Below are 21,502 nucleotides of genomic sequence, written 5' to 3' on the forward strand. Positions count from 1 at the left end.
GAATTGAAAATGATAACGTACCAAACATGGATTCCCCTCATTGGAAAATATTCAAGAAACTGACTTTTACCTGAAACATTCACATGTATTTTTCCCCACACATTGTGCAGCAGTGTTGTTTTACATGCAGGATATTGCGGAATATGCAAATTCCCTTTTTTTTTTTATCATTTCATTTCTACAATATACACTGGGGGAGGCTGGTAAACTGGGATGTTAGTACAAATACAGTTCACAAGGACAAATGGGGGAATAAACATAACGCTGCCAGCCAATTTGTACACCCGGCCTCCTGCGATTTGGATGCTGAGCGGTTAAAGCAAAACCTACCCTTTATTCCGAACCCAAAACCTGACAATCCAACATGGTTAGTACATGTGTAATGCATGGCGTGCAATGTACTTGTCGTGGTTAGTTGGTAAATACGAAGAACTATAAGAACTCAATCTCACCTGCAGCAACGAGATGTGTCATAAAATTTGATTCTATTCGCAAGATGAGGCATCAACCACAGAGGAAAGCTGTTTAAGTCACTTATGTGTGTGGGTAAAGATCATCTTTCAACATCCAACAGTCAAAGTTTCCATTTCCAGGCAACAAGTGAAAGCGCAACAATTGACTCAATATGCCTGATTAAACAATTTAGGGCAATGCCACCGACAGCATTAAAGGGGTACAATAAAAATTTGAATTCATCCATAGCTAAATATACCACCTAACAGTTAAATGAAATAATTTAGAGCACATACTCACTGCATTGTAATCCTAATCTCTGTAACAACATCTGCACAAACGTCTGCTTCTGACAACAGGTTTACTCAACACGGGGAATTTGCTTATGAAGCAAATTGTAACGCTTAGAGGCCCGATCTGAAATGCTGACAGCTCAAGCTGCTGTCACGCACCAACAGCATCAACTGCTCTTTAATAAACCTTTTGGATGTAGTGCTGTGTATGACGTCATTGTAACGGACACGTTAAAAACAAAACACATAGAGTTGTGGGGGAGGAACAAAGGGGAAGCTATGACTGATGTTGGTGCTGTGGAGATCCCGAGGCTCCGCCTACCAGCAGTTTTTCAGGGCAGAGGTCCAGCCCCTCATCCACTTGCTCGAGTTCACTTTGGTCCAGAAGCTCAAAATCCTCTTCCTCGGTAGCAACCAGCGTATCATCACGCACGTCATCTTCGGTGACGCTCTCTGTGGTTATCGTCTCCACGTCCTCGTCTGGCCCTGGCGCCGCGACGGGTTGGCCGAAGGTCTCCGTAATGCCTGGGGGGGATTCATGAGGGAGGAACTCAGCAAGGACGGGCTCCTCGCTGGCCTCACTCGAGCGTAGCAGCGCTGACAAAGTGTTCTGCACCACAGTGGAGATGGCTGTGCTCACAATCTCCTCACTTAGGGCCTCAAGTGACCGTTGTGCACCCTGGGTAACGGCGGCTCCCTCCTCCTCTCCTCCCTGACCCGACGCTCCTGCCCCCGTAGCCGGCAACATGCCCACCTCGCCGCCAGGCGGTCTCCCGTGGCCGTTGAAGTGGGTGTTGACAAAGTGCAGCGGGGATGCAAGGTGCTGGATGAGGAGGCTGGCGGGGCTCAAAGGTTCGGCTTGGGCGGGGGCGCCGGACTGGGACCTGTCACCTTGGCCCGAGCCTTGCAACGGAAAGCGGAGGAGGTTGGTGTCCAAGGACGGAAACTCCTCAACTGAGGGAAACTCGTTCAGATCCCGCAGATAGGACTCTTCTGGGTCACTGTGTAAACTCTGCTGATCCAGGTCTGAACAGAGGTGACAACATACAACAAAATTTTAACACATTTGCTCCCAAAAAATACAAAAACATTCTATTTTAATATTGCCATGGTCCCAAAAACATATTTATACGTTTTTTTATGCTAGAGCATACAGAAGGCTTTGATGCAGCCTCTGACCTGAAGAGGTCGCTTAAAGCAAGTGTAGTTCTTACACAAACGGCCAGCAGGTGGCAGCAGAGTGTAAGAGATCAACCAGGGCCATGTTGCCACAAGCTCTTTCCCCCACTGTTTCAAACAGATTTGAGTTATGATGAAACTTAGCTATATCCTAATGCTAATTGCTTCAAAACAGAAACAGATACAAATATACTTTTTTATCGTGATGAAAGAAGAGACTCTAATGTTCCTTTTGGTAGGTTCCATGTTTTTATAGCAATAGAACACAATAGTCTGTGGGCCTTGCAAAATCAGTCAAAATCTAGTAAACCAACCAGGAGCGAAGGGGGTTGCTTCAGTGAAAATGTCTGGGAGTTAATGAGTTAAGGCAGGCTTACACAGAGATTCAAATGACAAACACATATTAACTATTTGAATGCCAACCATTTTCAGAAAAGAGAACATGTGGGTGCCAGCTGATTTAAGCATTTTGACTGATCTTTCAAGGTCCACAGAAAATGTTGTGTTTGGACTATGGAAACACAGATACTACCAAATGAAAGATTGAACTCTCATCTTTCATCAGAAAAAGTTTGTTTCTACCTTATTCCGTTTTTCAGTAATCAACAATACAAAATACCAAAATACGGAGAAATCAAGCTTTTTGTGAAACGATATTATTTCATGCACTCTAGTGAATTTGACACCTTTTTTTTCCCATGAATGATGCCACAAACACCTAAACAGTGCTTTACTTCTGTAAAAAACTACCACCAACAATGAAAACGTGTTTTTTGACAGCAAAATAAGTTTATTTACATTCAACAGTGTAACAATTTGACGAAACAATTTGGCAAACTATTTACAAATGTGTGCAACTGTGCATGTGTGGTACTATTTACAATTGTGTGGATGTTTCAACTACACAGTTTTTCTTTTTGTGTGGTATATTGTGTAACACTCCCCTGCGTGCAAGGGGACGCAGCAGGATTTGCACCACAGATTAGTTTCACTGCGATTGCCCCTTCGCGTGCACTTTCTTGCCGGCATTTTTTTCCGGGGAGTAGCAGATATGTACTGCAGTGAGTGTTTGGCCATGTTGTCATCAAGTCTACTCTCAGGATCATGATACGGTGACCTAGTGTTACGTCTGGCTTCCTCATGTCCTTCAGTTCCTATACCGGGTGGTAAGAGATGTTCTGATCCATCTTATCCACCCCATTCATGATGGCATCGTAGTCCAGAACCAGTGATCCGTGATCAAACTGTACCCGCTCCTCCGATGAATATGCATTGGACTCAGGGTACTCTTCATCGTCCGATTGAACGTCCGCCTGTGCAGAAGTGCTCGGTTGTGCACCACGTTTTCCGGCGTTAGCATCGCTAGCCGGTGAGGCTTACTACGTGATCATAACGGTCGCGTCAAGGCTTCCAACTTTGGCGTCAAGCTCGGAGTCATCATCATCGTCGACATCAATGCGCTTTTTAGTATTGATCGATGCTTTCCGTCTTTGAAAAAAATGCTCAAGCGTGAGCTGCTTGCAACCGGTTGCAGCCATTGTCTCCTCAACACTCTAGCTCCGCCTCACGTCTTCTACTGACGCCCACGGTGGGCGGCCCACCCAACCTTGTGCATAGAGTCATCGCTGCCATCTAGGGGCCAAAACGAGTCATTATACTAACTAGATCTGCTTGATACTTTCAGCACAGCTGCCCAAGGCTTTTCTCCACCCGTTTAAAAAAACAAAAACAAAAAAACATAGTGAACGTCTTTTAACGTCCTCGGCGCCCCTCCGTAGGTTTTTACTAAACGTTTTATAACGTTTATGGCGGTCAAAGAGTTAAACGTTTTTGGCGGTCAAAGAGTTAAGGAATTGTTTGTGGCTCCAGCACCGACATAAACTCAACTTCAGCCTTCCTCCAAAGGGAAAGGCTATTTCTATACCGGTAGAATTCCAAGTGTCGTGTTGACGCAAGCAATATTTACCTTCAGAGACATCCGTCAGTTGGGGGGTCGTGGCTCTGGAAACTGAGAAGCCGCCGCTCTCCAATATGGAAGCCTCCTCGTCAGATAACTCAGAGTCGGTGATGGCCATCGCCAGGGCCGTAGTCTTAACATCCACCTGAACAAGACGACCACAACCAGAAATATTAGTGTCTAGTCACATAACTTGCACTTAGAGTGAATGCTTGTTTGTTTATATGTGCAATTGCTGGCAACCAGTCCAGAGTGAAATTCACTTCCATGATTGTGCTACGCATCTCATGGATTGTGCAGCGGTCTTGCTGATTGGTTCAAAGTAGTAGTTTTGAAGCATGACCTGACACCAGAAAAGTCTTCTTTTTTTGTTTTACCTCAAACAACTTTCAATTGTCAAAATTGGGATGAAAACGGTAGAAACGTGACAGAAAGGCTGTAAAGCGACTTTTCCATTATCATTTATCCTCCTAAATTGTCAAAAGACACTCACTAGTACCAAAAAGGTTGATTGGCTGCAATTTCTTGTTGGCTTCGTCTAACCACCATGTAATGAAAAAATGCAGCATTTCATTGTGATGTTGAGATGGTATTACATAAACATGAGGAAATTCACATCCATTTAAAATTACGAATATTCAAGACTTAGAAGACTACTTGTAAAATGTAAAACATTTTAGGGCCTAAAATTGAGACTTTTTAACAGAACTGGGCAAAATTCAGAATGTCAAATTTTTATTCAACTCAATGGATGAAATTGGATTTGAATTGACTTTACACTCCACAGGATGCTGAATTGAATTTGAATTGCAGGAAGTAGAATTGATTGCAATTCGAAGAAATTCATTCTCATCCTCACATATCTGTAGGAATGAGACTTTTATCATACATTTTTCTTCCAAAAGGAAGTACAGAGACTTACATTAAGTAAAAATTCCCCTTAATACCGGAAAGCTTGGCAATATATCTTTATTTCAAAGTAATGAAATTAACATTTTTTGTAGGGTTGGGGTGGCCATTGGGAATTTGGCGCATTTATAGCAGGGCTGGTATATTTTCGGTAAATTTTTGCCCTTCTTTATTAATGGGCAAAAATTATACATAATTTACATTTTCATTGTTGGGGTACAAATAACTGGGTCCTTGGTATATCAGCCATCCATTAATCTTGAAATGAAACAACAAAGTAGTTCTTCTTTTAGCTGTCTAATTCTGAAAATGTTTCTGAGACAGTCTTTCTGAATTTTGCCACAGCTTGAAAATTAGCATAAATACTTAATAGATAGATAATCACAATACAGTACATATTTGACAATACACTAATTGCATATGTGGCGTCATTCCCCAATATGCTCCAATCAAGAAGCGCTCATACATGTGCAGTGGAAGCGAGCCAAAAGCTAATGACTTGAAGCTAACTCCGATCGCCGCTACCCTTAATAAATTCATATCAGCAGAGAGAAGCAAGAGCAGCAACACAAAATGAAACTTCATGACCAGAATATTATGCCCAATAACGCGCAGATGACAACTATAGCCATCATAGCGTATTTCCAAACATGCCAAAAGACAAGGGAAAGGCCAATTTGGATGGGCCGTGGGATGGACAACAGACATGATGTGACTGCTCATGGAGGAACATACCATTGTGGCAAAACAGGAGAGCTCCTCCTCACTTTCACTCTCCGTTTCAGCTCTTGGCTCATCGCCTTCCTCCACCTCCTTCTTCACCTCTGGGTAGACAAACACAAACGTTTCTAAAGGTCAATATAGGGACATAAAATAGCCACAAACAAGATGATGCAGTGCTACAGCTTTGTAGACATTGAACTGTTTGCATTGAAAGATGCTCACTCCTCTTGTCATGCTTGCGACGCTCTGTATCGCCCTTCATGCTGTAATCCAGTTTCATCAGGATGGGCTCCAGGCCGGTGTACATCCTTTGGATCAGTTCGTGGTACACCACCAGTGGCCAGAGAATGACACTAAGACCTGAAGGAATTCAAAGCAAGGGACATGAGTGCTGTAAAATAATTGTTCATGTCATAGAAAACGGAAAGGAATCAGAGGTGACAAAACGTGACTCACCTATAATGTAAAAGATCATGACTCCAGGAACATAATGTCCGACAACTGCGAGTGCAAAACAGCTGCTGCACATCATTGCACAGAACTGAGAAATACAATTATATATAAGTGATAGTGAGATTGACTGTCTTCAAGCTACAAAAGAGTAAACAGGAAGTGAAAGAACAACAGCTCTGCAGGTGCACAGCATGTTTGCCAGCTCGTGTATGACTATATCATATGAAACAGCAACTTTTAGTTACAACCCCCCCCGGTACATTATAATGACACGGGTACCCAAACTGTGTTTTACCTTGCCGTGATTCTGTCGTTTGTACTGCAGCGTCTCGTGCAGGAAAAGACAGAACGTCAGGTAACTTTCCGCCAGGTGGTGACTAAGCTCAGAAACACTGAGGAGACGTTGCTTTGTGCTCATCGATTCACTGCGTGCACACAATAACAGGCAGAGGGAGATAAAATGTCTCTCCGTGTGGTGTTTAAAATGATTTCTGACATGACACAAAGACACACACACACACAATGGCAACCAGTGGCGCAAACGTCATTTCCACTCTACGATATGCATACCTTTGAATGGGGGAAACCTCTACACGTGGAACTAGAGTAGCCAGAAAAACACAAGTTCAGATTCATACAAATTGAAATTGCAATAAAATACAATATAGTAAACGGCAATCAATACATCAAAATACAAGTAGTAGAAAACTGTGTTGATGAACAACTTGATGCAGGCACAATTTAGATTGTACAGCTCTACAATAGGACTTATAGAGTGAGTGTAAACATTAGGTGCTCAGTTCACTAACAGCATGCAACGAATGGCGGAAGAACATAATATCATATGTATTAGGGATAGACCGATTGTCAGCTGGGCCAATTACTGGTGCCGAACATCGGTATCGGCCTTTTTAAAAAATCTGATGGCCAATAAAAGATACATTTAAAACCGTTTTAACCTCAGGGAATTTTTTATTTAGATTTCCAGAGATGCAACTGACCCTGGGAACCCTGCACCTTTTGTTTTTATTTGCAAATAAAACAAAGATACACGAAAGTTTAACGTTTCAGTTATTTTGGCATTTTGTAAAAAATAAAATAAATATTTACTGTAGAAAACTAAAGGGAGCTATGGTATTTACTTGTTTAAGTTTTCATGTAACTTTTGAAGACATACAAATGACCCGGGGAGCTCCCTGAACATTTTGTTAGAATTTCAAAACAATGATTCTATTGTAAAAATAAAAAATAAACATTTGGAAAATCATTAAAGCAACACTAAGGACCTTTTAGTTTATGTCGATTATGGCGGGGCAATATGGGCAAAAGTGGTAATGTTATGCCTGATGGAAGACCACATTTCCCATGAGGACAAGTGCATTGCGTCATTTTTTGAGCTCACACATTCAAATTGACTTCCATCTTTGTAACAAATGGGGAAAGCAATCAGCACATTTGTATTTTCTTGTGTGGCAGTGTTCCTACCATCCTGCTCAAAGTTGCTTATTGCCAGAAAAATTATACAGACCCCCCCAGGCCATGGCAAAGGTACCATTCAACTAGTTTTATGTCCATGTTTCATCAGAAGAGTTATGAAAACTTTAATTGAAAAGTTATATCAGCTCTAAAAATCCAAATATCGATTATTGGCCTCCTTGACTACTAATAATATCGACCGTCACCTTTCAGGCTACATGTCAACATAAACCCAAAATATATTGTCCTTCACAACTGGTTGAAAAACTCTAAAACTCCTTGTTAGCTGTGCCTATGTATTGCGGGCACAAGTGTGCCATCAGAGAAAATTTTTAGTACTGTGGTCTGTTACTAGATCATGTTGATGTTATTTTTTTTTTATGTTATATTATTATTTTTTAAACATGTAGATTCATTGAAGAATAAGTGGTTAGGTTACAATGGACGTTATGTTAAATACTAGTGCACTGTTTATTTATTAAAAATGAAAATAGTAACAGGTTCAACGATACCAATACCTGGTATCGGCACTCACCCATCCCAAACAAGAAACAACAGTAAACTTTGCCTGCACTATCCAGTATGTATTTGTTTCACAGTGACACTGGTTGATATTCTGGGATTTCCAGCCACCGAATCGTTTTAGATTTTATCGTTCTAAATGAACCAATATCATCCTTGAATTGAATCGGCAACTACAAATTGTGATATTTAAATAACGGACTGGATGGGTTTTTTTTTTTAAATACAAATACCTACTTATTGTAACTTAACTTTACAGCTGCAATTTGCTGGACAAATTTGGTTTGCATTGGAATGAAACTTTTTCATCCACAGTGAGCACCCTGCATTACGATTATGCGGTGGTAATGTGTTTTCCACATTCATGGATCTTAATTGGAGCAGCAACAGCAGATGAGGCAATGTTAAATTTCGAGGATACAATAAATAGAGATGTATGCTTTTTCTTACTAGTAACGGTGAGCAACTTGGGTTTCCATCTCTCCAGTAGCATCAGCCCCAGGAGGGACACACTCATCAGGAAGAGCGGGCGCAGGGAAGTGTACGACAGGAGCCTGTTAAAGACACACAAAGAACACTTGAGCAATTTTAGTGTTTTGATTAAAATCTGTCATTAATGATACCAAGGACAGGGGGGCTCTTCCATGTGATTATTTACAGAAGTAACCTCAGCATCTCGCCCGATCGTTTCACAGTGCCCACTGCTCAACCTATCGGTGACAGCTGATATTTAACTAGGTACGCTCATCAAGTTGAACCCTTTCAAAACAGCCAAACTAGGCATCAGCGCACTTGACCAATTTGATCAGCGCAGTCATGCGCTGTCACACTTTTATCGCAACGGTGTGGACACTTCCAACGAGCCGTGCTAGCATTCGGCTAAAGATGGGATTAGCCGTCTTATCCTGACATCCATATCCTGACTGACGTTGAGCTCGCACATCTCTGTAACATCAACGAACTGCCAGTGAGGTGACAGTCGCCTCGTTTGAACGGGGCCTTACCAGAATAACGAGTTTAGTGTGAGCGCCACCGAGATGCTGTACAGCGGCCTCTCCCACACCAGCAGCCGCTGAAGCCACAGCAGCTCAGGCTCGTATGGCGACAGCCAGTCTTGAAGGCGCTCCTGCAGTCGCTCGAGCTCCGGGTTCCCTTCGCCGCAGGAGTGCTCCGACGTGCCGGTGGAAAACAGGGCCTCAAGGCCCACCGAAGAAGATGTAACAAAGAGGCGTCTTCGTGACTCCTCGGCGCTGGCCATGTTTCTTTGCGCCACTTTGTTGTGTTGTTTTGGAGATCACGGGGTGTATGGCGATTGGCGAGATCGGTGTCACGAGAAGCGTTCCAAAGAAATACAACTTCCGGGTGGACTTTCAAAATTAAATACAATTTAATCAACCGTCGGCGACTATTTGTAGTAATAAAATGTGGTGTTATATAATCAAAATTGGGGCAGCTAAACTCGTGTTGTTGATATCTTCATCAAAACGCGTAGAAAAAAAACAAGACGACTGAAATAAAACACTTCCGGTAAAACGCAAGCTTGATGTGCGGACGGAACAGGTCACGTGTGATGAAAAGGTCACGTGTTTCCTTGTTTACTCTATGGATCAGAGCCGCTATGTATGGCTAAGCCCAGTCTACCACCCTATGGATGAAGATATTACTGCATGAATGAACTTCGCTGTCATGTGGAATTCAGGACATCTGCGGTTGACGATTGGGTCCCATTAAATAAGAAATATAACAATAGAGAAGAAAGACAAAAAGACAACCCAGCAATGAGGTTTCATGGCTAGTAAAGCCGTCTCTGCTGGCCCGATTTTACTGTCAAAAGCGCTGACATATTTTCAAGCAAAAAAAAAAAAGAAGTTACTTCTTGTGTCCCCAATAATGAGGCGTTGCACACGTTTTAACTGCTTTGGTCATCATGCATGTTAATCAATAATCACTCTGATGTTAATACAGCACATTGAAATAGTATTATTTCCCAGCAGCCTGTTCACTTAATTTTGAAGCCTTCCATCACTGATTGGCCAACTCCAGTGTGAAAATAAACCATCCGTCACTGAGCAGCGTGGTTTTCGTCCTGGCCATGGAACAGTGGACCAGCTCTACACCCTCGGCAGGGTCCTCGAGGGTGCGTGGGAGTTCGCCCAACCAGTTGATAGAGTAGACAATATTATTGTACTCTTTGCGTGTTCCAATAAATTGAAGTTGAGTCTCTGTGAAGAAGTCCCTTTGCAAAGGTAATTAGTCAGAAGCTTCTGATCACACAAATGAAGACACCCAAGCAGTGATCTGTTCAAAAGTGTGTCTCCTCCTCCAGCACACAATACATTTATTGAAAATCAGTGAATACAAGAAAATCCCTCTCCCCTCCCTTCAGCAAGTTCCCATAGGTATAAATCAGATTAAACTTGAACAGTAGTATATCAGCCTGTCCTTGGACTCTCTTTGACCGGACAGAGACTCGTACCAACTATACTCCCTTTAGATAACATAGAAAATAAACCTGTTACCTTCCTCTTTCCCAGGCAAGAGAACAAAGGACTATAGATTGACTTAACATATGAATTAACTGTTGTCTTATTATTACACAACTCTAACTAATATCCAAAACGGTTAAAATATAAATCGAAACAAAAAAACAATGTTAATAATCTAACACAGTCTACATGTTTTGTGGATTTGGAGAAGGCGTTCGACCGTGTCCCTCGGGCAGTCCTGTGGGAGGTGCTTCGGGAGTACGACCGATGTCAGAGTTTGGTCAACATTGCCGGCAGTAAGTCGGATTCGTTTCCGGTGAGGCTGCCCTTTATCACCGATTCTGTTCATAGCTTTTATGATCGGAATTTCTAGGCGCAGCCGAAGCGTTAAGGGGGTCTGGTTTGGTGGCCTCAGGATTTCATCTTTGCTTTTTGCAGATGACGTGGTGCTGTTGGCTTCATCAAGCCGTGATCTCCAACTCTCAGTTGAGGGGTTCGCAGCCGAGTGTGAAGCGGTTGGGATGAGGATCAGCACCTCCAAATCCAAGACCATGGTCCTCAATCGGAAAAGGGTGGCGTGCTCTCTCCGGGTCGGGGATTAGGTCCTGCCCCAAGTGGAGGAGTTCAAGTATCTTGGGGTCTTGTTCACGAGTGAGGGTAGGTTGGAGCGGGAGATTGACAGGCGGATCGGTGCAGCGTCTGCAGTGATGCGGGCTCTGTATCGGTCTGTGGTGGTGAAGAAGGAGCTGAGCCAAAAGGTAAAGCTCTCGATTTACCGGTCGATCTATGTTCTGTTAACATTGTTAACATTTGTTACTGTTTCAATTTATATCTTAACCGTTTTGAATTTAGTTATTGTGTTAGTGTTGCTGTATTCCATGTATTCGTTCTCTTTGCCAAATAATTATTACCATGGCTATTGAAAAACAGGACGTACAAAATAAGTCGTCTTATATGATGGTTGAGTCTATTGCTTCTGCTAACACTTCCCCATTCATGCCCACTGTTGCATCCAATGTCGGGGATGGAGATCCTGCTGGTATTTTCCTCTAAAAAAGAAAAATATATATTTGTAATTTATATAATATAATTTATATTATATAATTTATAATAAATAATTTTAAATGTTTATTGTGGGCTCTTTCGAACCCAATTGAAGGAATGTTAACATTGTTAACATTTTTTACTGTTTCAATTTACATCTTAACCGTTTTGAATTTAGTTATAGCTGTGTAAGAAAACAGTTCATTCAAATTTACTCGATGTATAAGTGTCTTTGTTTTAGTCCCTGGGAAAGGAATGTCTAATAAGGTTTCTGTTCTTGTCAAATAAGGAGTATATGTTTGAAAGTGCAAGCAGAGTTTCTGTCCATAAATTATCCGGTCCAGGAAGGGACTAATTATTTTCCTACATCTGGAGTGGACTAAGATACGAGCTGAAGATTTATTATCTGTTTTTGTATTTCACTCTTCCCACAAGGACAGGAGACAGGAGGGGGAGACTATTTTCTGTAAACACTGTTTTTGTATAAGTTGAGATGAGTCCAGAAGGAGGATACATTTAGGAACCACTTCTGATTCAGTAAGGGTCCTTAATGACTTCAGAAATATCTGAATAAAATCTCTTGCAAGAAAGCGTCTTCACAGATCTCAACTTTGAGTTTTATTTCAACACGCAAGAAAACAAAGAACGTTTTCTATCAGTTCCTACCCTCACTTATGGTCACAAGCTGTGGGTCAGGATCGAAAGAACAAGATCCCGGATACAAGCGGCCGAAATGAGTTTTCTCCACAGAGGGCCGGGCTCTCCCTTAGAGATACCCGAGAGACTCAGGGTTGAGCCGCTGCCCCTCCGCGTTGAGAGGAACCAGTTGAGGTGGCTCGGGCATCTGGTTCGGATGCCTCCTGGAAACCTCCCTGGAGAGGTGTTCCAGGCATGTCCCACAGGCGGGAGGCCCCGGGGACGACCCAGGACACGCTGGCAAGACTACGTTTCTCGGCTAGCCTGGGAACGCCTTGGGATCCCGCCAGAGGAGCTGGTTGAAGTGGCTGGGGATAGGGAAGTCTGTGCTTCCCTCCTAAAGCTGCTGCCCCCGCGACCCGACCTTGGATAAGCGGTAGTAAACGGATGGATGGATAGCCAGATTGCCTGTCGTCACGGTGTGTGACGCAGGACGGTCGCTTCTCTTTGGCTCTAATCTGCTTGCGCCAATTCGTGTTTCCACTGCAAACGGGCTTGGAGAACGGGCAGTATTGTTTATTTAATTTGGATACACAAACAGTAACAGAATGTATGTGTGTGTGTGTGTTTTAAAAACGATAACTACACTACATTTTATGTTTACATAACTGCCGAAAACAGTTTAAAGCGAAAATGTCCTATGTGTTCGTCTTTGGAATTACATTTGGGGTTGTTTTTAAATGTATTTAGTAAAGTTTTGGTTAACCGGACGAAAGTTATACAGAAATGTAAATGTGTTTATGTTGTTCCTTTGAGTTCCTTTGAGCGGGGCTTATCCTCAAACATTCGGTTTGTAGAGTCATTTGGAGACCTGAAACACTTTGTTTACATGCTCGTCGTTTGCCGCAATTAGGACAAACCATGTGGTAGCATTCTTACTAAGAATATATAATTGCTAAGAATTTCTTAGCAATGATATGTACACGTAGCGCTTTTAACCGACTTGTTGGTACAACCGTATGCCACACAATGTGGCAGTTGCACGGTAGAGACAGTAAATAATGGCAAAAACGCTGTGTAGAAGTCACTCTGTTCATGTAAAATGGCCGCCAGTGCGACCGCCTACTCGCCATAGAGGATGGCAGCAATTGTGTTGCCACTCGCTACACGCATCTAACATTGGTTACTCAGTGGTATTTTCACATTATCTGTCTCCACGGCGAAAATGCCACAATGCTTGTGTCCAAATTCTCAAGGCTGGGTCCTCCAAAGGCTGAATTTGTCGGCTGCATGACATCACTCCCGGCGCGACTCGACAACACGCACAAACTGCTGCCTTCATGTGGTATCGAAATTATGGTAAATACCACATGTCGAGTAGAAAATTGCTGTCATGGTCTGTGTTTTGGTTTGTCTTATTGGTCATGTTTTCCTAGTGTGTCTCCCTTTGTCAATGTCTCGTCAAGTTTTATCATGTCCTCCTGTGCTTGTCATCCCGGTCCCTGGTGTTACCCAATCAGTTCCCCAAGCCATGTGTTTCTTGTGCAGGTGTCTCTCGTTGTCTCGTTACTGTGTATATTTAGTTCCCTGCTTTCTTCCAGTCCTTGTCGAGTCATTGTCGCTGTCATACCCATGTCATGGCCTGTCGTCATAATTTACCTGTGTTCCTGTTTGGTTTGTTGCTGTCACTTGTGTTTTTGGATATTGTTGATTTTGTTATTTTCGCCAAGTACTTTGTTTGCCTTCCCTTCTTAATTAAATCCCCTTTTTAACTGAATCCTTGCATTTGGGTCCTCCACCAAACTCCACCCTCCTGACAATTGCAGGTGAACGCCCCCTCGTGTCGTATTTTCCACTGGACAACTAGGAATTTATATTTATTCCCGAGGTTCTGAGCTGAGAGAACTTTTCAAGTTTCAACATGGCGGAGAGCGCTGAAGGATTTGTGAATGGCAAGAAATATTAACACTTATAACGGCGTTAATGTCCGCTAGCAGGTTGTTTTAGAATCTACACAATTACGTAGCATACACAATTCAATGTCCTGTCCTTTACAACTCATTATTTAATGAGCAAAGAGTACATCAGCTGCTATGTATTTTTTTTTTGCTATAACAACAAAAGCACATGAACAGAACTCTGTCGTAATTAGGAGATTCCGAGTAGTAAGGTCTATCTTTCCCATAGCACGTGAAGGTAGGGTAACGAATGGAGCAGCATTGATAATCCATTCATGTTTTTTTGCTTTCCTTATAAATTCAAACTCCAACATCCAATTCAAACTGAGAACACAAACCAGAACGATGCTGTCAAACAAAACAAGAAAAAACAAAAAAGGTCTAATCATTTCTTAATTTTTCAAGTTATTAAATACCGATAAGGCTTGCTTCGTCTTAACCCTCCTCAATGTCCTTTCAAACCCTTCAATTTCCTTACAATAGATCAAAAACAAAGGTTGACATTTAATAAATCTATAACTGTTTTGCCATTATTATCAAAGTATTGAGCATTATTTCCCTTTTTCTGTCTTGTATTACAATCCCAACTTAATATTCTTGAAATCCAGTGTTAGTGAATCATTGTCCTCCGAAATCCAGCGCTGAAATGTTTCAATCTTTATACGAGACAATGCCAGCAGACGCCAGGCAGATAAAACTCAAAATTAGTGTGCATTGGCTTAGAAATATGCCCGTACAAAGAGTAAAAGGAAGTGAGCCCTGCTTACCTTGGGTCTGTTTTTTTTTTTTTTTTTTTACAAAACAAAACAAAATATGCAAATATTAATATCAATATTTGGTTGTGTCGTCCTCAAGAAAATAAATAGATAATACACAAATGAGAAGTACTGTATAGCACTGTTAAAAGACTTCATTCTTGTAAATTTAACCCCCAATAGAACACATTTCCAGCAACAATTAAAAGGTACAATTCCAAATGCAACCAGTTAGTCCAAAATCAGACACGCGGAAGTTTCAGCTTAGTGTTTGTCATAAACAATAATACTTTGTCCCATGTTATTTAAAATACAAACACTGTATTTTTCATCAGGTCAGTCGGCGTAATAAAATGTTTGCTGCAAATGTAAGTCTGTTTTCACTGTTCCTTAATTGCTCTTAGCAATTTCTCTCTCCCCTTTTCCTCTTACGAGGAACAATGAAGGACTGCAGATGTGCCTTAAAATTTTTCCTAGCGCTACTAATTAAAAAAATAATAAATCCCAAGCTATGCTATATAGAATGCTGCGTAGCCATTCGACAGCACACTTGCCTCAGACACAAGTGGTCAATTTGTACTTAATCCGTGACATTCTTTAGATTTTTTTCCCATTTCAACAGGTACATATTTGCTCACAATGAGTTCACAGAGATTAGCAAGACAGGCCTACACAAACAGGTGGAAGCGCGTGCGGCGAGTGATTCTAAAAGTGAAAGAGACTGTACCAGCACCGATGCAACTTGAGGCTGCACGAGATGCAGCACTGGAAGTGGAGGCTGCAAAAATTAGGTGTCATCAATTCAGGAGCAGCTACTACTGGCAAGAGCAGGCTGTGTCAACAAGTTCAACCATCAGCTCTGAAAAGGACATTAGTGTTGGCTCTGCATCAGATCCAGAGGTGTGGGAAACACCCATGGATAATACAAATTACCCCTGCCGCATGTACAGCAACCCTGAATGCTCATTCGGGAACTTTTTACAACAGTGGGCCATAAAACACCATATTCCACACTCTGACCTTCTAATAGGATTAAAGGGGAATGGTCAACAGCCAGAACACTTTTATCAACCCCAAAACAAATCAGGTCAACTACACTATCAGGAATGGACTATGTCCCCCCTAGAGTTAAGTCCCCCTAGTATACAAGCAACCATACCAGCCCCTCACCGGTTGTCAGTTTCCACCAACAAGCCCAGGATCTTTCAGTTCTGGGTAAAAGGAGTTGTTGGTGGTAAAAGTTTCGCAGGGAAATTGTAATTGTTTCCACAGCGTCTTAAGAGTTCTTGGTAATTTATTCAAATGAGTTTGATGACGTATGAGTTTGATGAGCCCAATCAATGTAAAAACAACAGTCCCACCCCCCAAATTTGACCAACCAATCAGCCTTAAAGCCCAGCCCCTTAAAATTCCAGCCTGGCTCAGCAAGACCCTGCTGCTGAGATAGTACTCGGATGCCCCCTGGGAAATTTAATCACCCCGGAAATTGTTGTTGGTGGAAAAGCGCGCAAACTGAATTTTACCAAGGTAAATTGTCATGTTCTTCAAAAGTTCCGGTGGTGGAAAAGCCCCTAATAATTATTTGGACACAGTTCAAGGTAAGTGGCATTGCATTTTCAGTTCCAAGTTGTATTTTATTTTTTATTTAGCACAATTCCAAGACCAGATATGTATGTATGTGTGTGTGTGTGTGTGAAAATATTTTGATCAGCAATGATTGATGAGGTTCATTGAACGCTCCAAATTGTCCATAGGTTAGGAGGATTGTGAGTATGAATGATCGTTCATCTCTGTGTGCCCTGCGATTGGCTGGCAACCAGTTCAGGGTGTACCCCGTCTACTGCCCGAAGCCAGCTGATTTAGGCTCCAGAGATCTTCCCCACAGACGGAAGCCCAATTTGAGGACGCTATTGGGTTGCCACTCAAATTTGTCCCACACAGACGGTAAATTAAATTTTGGCTTGATAATTATGTTCAAGTTTTTCTTTTTAATCTTAAAGTGGCTTACCAAAAAATGGGTTACAAATTAAAAGTGAGAGTGAATCTGCAATAACTGAACCACAAAGTAGCGAGGAAACAATTCATTAATATGTTTAAGTTGCTTGAGGTGGTCTAAAAAAAAAAAGGACAGATTTATCATGCTTTTGTGAACTTATGGTCAAACTTTTGTTTCTTGATTGAGGGCAGTCTGGGCAAAACCTCTGCCCCGACCAGACCTCTGGAAACTCCCACCATCTACTCTCGCCTATTATTCATATTATCATGTCAAGACTCATAAATCAATTTGTAATCAATTATTCAATAAAAGTAATTTGTAATACCGAGAAATATTTTCAAATGAAAATATAAAAATATTAGGGGAACCAACAATAACTGAAATTAAATGTAAAAAAAAAGAAAACGTTAGTGGAAGCTAGTGGGTAATAAAAACTTTACATTGCAACCATGGAGTGCCCAAATTGCAGCCCAACCTAACTTTCATAAAACGTTACTATATACTATAGATTGTCTTATTCATGTTTATTCCCATCAAACTGACAAAAAAAATGTCATTAAAATATTTTATTACAAACTGTACAGCAACCGTAAGGATCACAACAATATGTTTAACACAGAAAATGTGCAACACATTTTACAAATATTGATCAAATTAATCAGATGTAGTCAAAAGAAGGCTGTATTGGAGACCTTGCAAAACAGAGGAGTATAGCGGCTGTAAGGTCAGCTCGGTCGCCCTTTCCAGTTGCTTTAACACAGCACGGACATCTGTCGAGAGACAGCTGCACAGCAGCTGCATTTGTCGCCTCACTCGTCATTTCTGAAAGACAACAGAATGCTCAGAAAAAAATCCAGACACTTTTTTTGCATGATAAATGTTTGGGCACTAGAAAAGTACGAGAGGTGGTTCTTTAGGTTGGGAAGATAAGAGATTGCAGAGCCTACCTGCCTGGGAAGACAGCCGCAGCTGAAGCCTAAAAAAAAGGCGGGGGGCCTTACGCCACTAGCTTCTATGACACAAGGGCCTCAATACCTGCTGGTGTTAAAACCATAGCTTGAAGCAGGTCAGATAGTGAAATGATGCCCCTCACTACGTCAGCTCTGTCCACAAGCACCAGCCGGTGAACCTGCGATGTGCAGAAAAATAACATGGAATGTTCTCTAGCCTTTATACATATCTCATGCTTTAGATTGTGTGGAAGGACACACCCACCTCTGCTGTGACGATGCGGTCTATGATCGTCTCCAAGGTTTCATCTGGATAGCACTTGATCACGCCCTCCATGAAACACGTGCGCCTATCGAGAGCCTCGAGCATCGTCACGTCCAGATTGTTGTACGTCTTCTGGGCTGCCAGATTCTGCCACCGAGGGTGTGCCAACATGCAGTGCACAATCAGAGTGCGACAGAAAGTAGCAGATAGTGTTAATTTCATCAACGAAAACTCAACACAAAATAATTTCGCAAATTTTTCACCAGACTAAAACAAGACTTGACTAAAAAAAACATTAATAAACAATAACTGGGACTAAATCAGTATGCATTTTCGTCGACTAATGACGAAAATGTACTTCACTTCATAAAAACTGGACTATAATCTATGGACATTTTAGTTCATGAACAAAAATGAGATTTATATTATATGATTTTGTAAAATCTTGTCTCTGCTAATCTGTCACTGTGACACATAGTAACACATCTCCTTTAAAATCTGCAGCTAGCATGCAACATGCACAAACCCATGGGACAGACAGGAGGTGGATTCACGGTGAAAGGTTAAAAAAAAAAGTAAATTAAATTATAGGTATAACGTAACATTAATCCAACGGCTATAACGTTGTAACAATAATGTTAATCTCACCGCTAACTAATGCTGGCTAACTTACTAGCTCATAACATGGAGCCATAGTAGCCACTTGTTGATATACTGTAATTTGTTTTTCATCAAAAAGGTGAGAGAATTTATATAAAAAAAAAAAGTTTTAGATTTGAAATGTTCAACATTATCTGCTGACAACAAAAAACACAGGGGTAAAATGATTGTCCTGACTAAAACGTTGACAGTTTTTGTTGACTAAAGCTAGACGAATAAAATAGTTTTTTTGGGGACTAAAATTAAGACTAACATGCTAGATTTATAGTCGACGAAATATGGACTAAATAAAAACGCGATGGGGTTGACTAAATATAATAAAAACTAACAAGCGTGATTGAAACTGGACTAAAACTGAGACTAAATTTAAAAATGGTGGATACAATTAACACTAGTAGCAGAAGACAAATGTTTTTCAGGGATAAAACATCTCTGAAGTACTTACAATGACGTCAAATCGTGAGTAGAGTGCCACAGCTTTGCCTGTTAAAAAAAGTCAGAAGCAATTTGTGGAGGTCTCAATCGTAAACCCTCCCAGCCGCAATTTACAACATATAACTTTAAATACAGACCAAAAAAAGCATACCTTTTTCATCTACCACCGGAAGAGCTGACACCTTCCTGTCCACAAAAATGCCGAGAGCATCGTAAAGCGTTGCTGTTTGCTGAACAGTGGCAATGTTCCTGAAAGTTCCAATTCCCATCTCCTGGATCTGCCTGTGAATGAATGCAGGCTTCGGAACCTTTTCTCCCTGGCAACATAGCTCAGTTCAATCACACCGGACTAATATACCATAAAGATCAGTAAACAATAAAAAGCTTGCTCACAAATATATGGAGGAATTTGAGGATCCTTTTGTGTGTCAAAATGTGGAGGACATTTCCAGATTTTGGCTCAATGACAGGCAGCCTGTGGATCTTGTGTTTGAGTAAGGAATAGATGGCATCAAAGAGACTTGCAGAAGAGAAAAGAGTGATCGGGCACAGCACAGATGCCTTCAAACACAAAATGATCCCAAGGTGATTCCCTGTTCTCACCTGGCATCTGGTGAAATACTAATCAGAAATGGACAGGAACACTTTAAATAGACATCTAAACAAGAAGAGGAAAAAACTATTGCAGCAAATATACTAAATTGCACGCATGAAATGATGAATCAAAACTTTTATGGTACATATACAGTATTGGCCTACAGTGTGATGGTTTCTTTTTTGTTTTGTTTACCACAGACTTCTGTTTTGACACAACTCACCTCTCCATGTCTCAATCTTGTGGTTCTCTAGCTCATACATCTGCACCTTGTATAGCAGGAACCACAATATTACATAATCAGTGTAGTTCATCCATTATTCGCCTACCAGTCAGTTAACAATACAAGTGATTTGTCATGATTACCATACCCTCCCCTCAAAAAGTAATCCAAAGGTGAGGCTAATTCATACAATAACAAATGTTATGTATGAGATGCAGACAAGCTACAATATTTACCTTGATGTTACTTCATGTTTATCTTTTTAAAGTCAAACTCGAATGTTTTCAGTCTATGGCAAACATAAAGGAATTGCTCCCACTGTTCCAATACTTTTGGAGGGGATACTTGATATACAGTACAATTAAAGTGTAAGTCATTATTTCAACTCACCAAAGGGGATTTGTAGTAGCAATGAATGATGTTGATGAAATCTGTAATAGTCAGCATACCTGTGAGTGAGGAGAACACATTTTCTTTTCTGCACTTTAATGTTTACTGATGCAATTTTTACCGCCTTACCTACAAATCTCTTCAACTTGCTGTCCCATAAAGGTGCAGCCCTCAAGCTGTTTGACACCAGTGCAAAAAAGGCCTTTTGCACCTTAAGGATGCACATGTGACAACTGACATGTCATTTTCTGATGCATTTGACCAAATAGATGAACAAGGTCAGGAGAGTACTTACTTGAAGCTTGGTATCAAATATGACCAGTTTACAACTAGTAGGAATGGCATCATAGCAGCAGTGACTCTTCATAAAATCCATGTAGGCTGTGACATTATCCTCTAGAAAACACAACCATGTGCGCAAGAAACACATGCACAGAACTTACACAGAAATCCCGCTTATTTTCGCTTGCATCATAACAAGTACGGACGGTGTATCGCAGTCTAACCTTGTTTCTGTATCCCCCGCTTTGTTTGGACCGAAACCTACAACACACCCAGCGACACATTCTCAGCATGACGTTGTTAGAAAGGGTAGACAGAAAGCTCCAACGAACAAAACACATGACATTAACACATCAATCACATTGACTGCAACGTTGCCGACCTGCGACCGAGCCTCCATAATTCCGTTGCGTCCATTAAAAAGCGTTTTTAAAGCAGCAAATACACGGCACTACCCTCAAGTCCTCGCTCTTCCCCAGAGCGGTTGGAACTATTTTAGGACTTGTGCAGTGGTAGGTGTCAAGCCCAGAGCACAGGGAGTGGGTTCCACTTTAAGCATATGTTCCCTGTGTACTAATCATTCTTACGGTGATGTACCATAAAATACATTGCAGGCAGCCGGATGCTCGGTATTTGAGTAAACCCACTTCTGAAAAGTAACCTGTTTACCAATTTCACAGTAAACACAGTAACACCTCTTGATTTTCATGATTCAAAATTATTTTTTCTTTTAACCTGACTACTTTCATTGGTATGCAATATTTAGCAATTCCATTAATTTATAAATGAGTGTGGACACATCTAATTTGCAGTCAATGTAACTAAATTCACAATTTTGTAGTCAACAGAAAACATTGATTCT

General features: G+C 41.3%; 2 protein-coding genes across 3 annotated transcripts; both read right to left on the bottom strand.

Annotated features, from left to right (window-relative positions):
• Positions 1-60: 60 nt before the first annotated feature.
• retreg2 (reticulophagy regulator family member 2) lies at positions 61-9,320 on the bottom strand. Its single transcript, XM_086068422.1, has 9 exons — positions 8,970-9,320; positions 8,416-8,519; positions 6,538-6,568; positions 6,263-6,392; positions 5,971-6,055; positions 5,737-5,874; positions 5,527-5,615; positions 3,892-4,027; positions 61-1,772 (listed from the first exon to the last, which is right to left on the bottom strand). Exons 1-9 carry the CDS (start codon positions 9,221-9,223, stop codon positions 1,024-1,026), a joined length of 1,716 nt encoding a protein of 571 aa, XP_085924548.1. The 5' UTR covers positions 9,224-9,320; the 3' UTR covers positions 61-1,023.
• An 8,197-nt stretch (positions 9,321-17,517) lies between these two features.
• prkag3a (protein kinase, AMP-activated, gamma 3a non-catalytic subunit) lies at positions 17,518-21,162 on the bottom strand. 2 transcript variants are annotated; one of them, XR_015094044.1, is made up of 13 exons: positions 21,023-21,162; positions 20,865-20,901; positions 20,654-20,754; positions 20,488-20,569; positions 20,359-20,417; positions 19,969-20,014; positions 19,754-19,808; positions 19,544-19,670; positions 19,302-19,467; positions 19,161-19,198; positions 18,056-18,202; positions 17,788-17,969; positions 17,518-17,662 (listed from the first exon to the last, which is right to left on the bottom strand). XR_015094044.1 is itself a non-coding variant. In XM_086068063.1 (12 exons), exons 1-12 carry the CDS (start codon positions 21,038-21,040, stop codon positions 17,853-17,855), a joined length of 993 nt encoding a protein of 330 aa, XP_085924189.1. In that variant the 5' UTR covers positions 21,041-21,162; the 3' UTR covers positions 17,719-17,852. The 2 variants fall into 2 exon arrangements, 1 of the variants encoding a protein (XP_085924189.1); XM_086068063.1 differs by lacking the exon at positions 17,518-17,662 and having other exon boundaries at positions 17,719-17,969.
• Between the last annotated feature and the right edge of the window lie 340 nt (positions 21,163-21,502).

Source organism: Leptonotus elevatus, chromosome 2 (assembly GCF_054856555.1).
Source record: "Leptonotus elevatus isolate MCC_2025b chromosome 2, RoL_Lele_1.0, whole genome shotgun sequence".
Taxonomy (NCBI): Eukaryota; Metazoa; Chordata; class Actinopteri; order Syngnathiformes; family Syngnathidae; genus Leptonotus; species Leptonotus elevatus.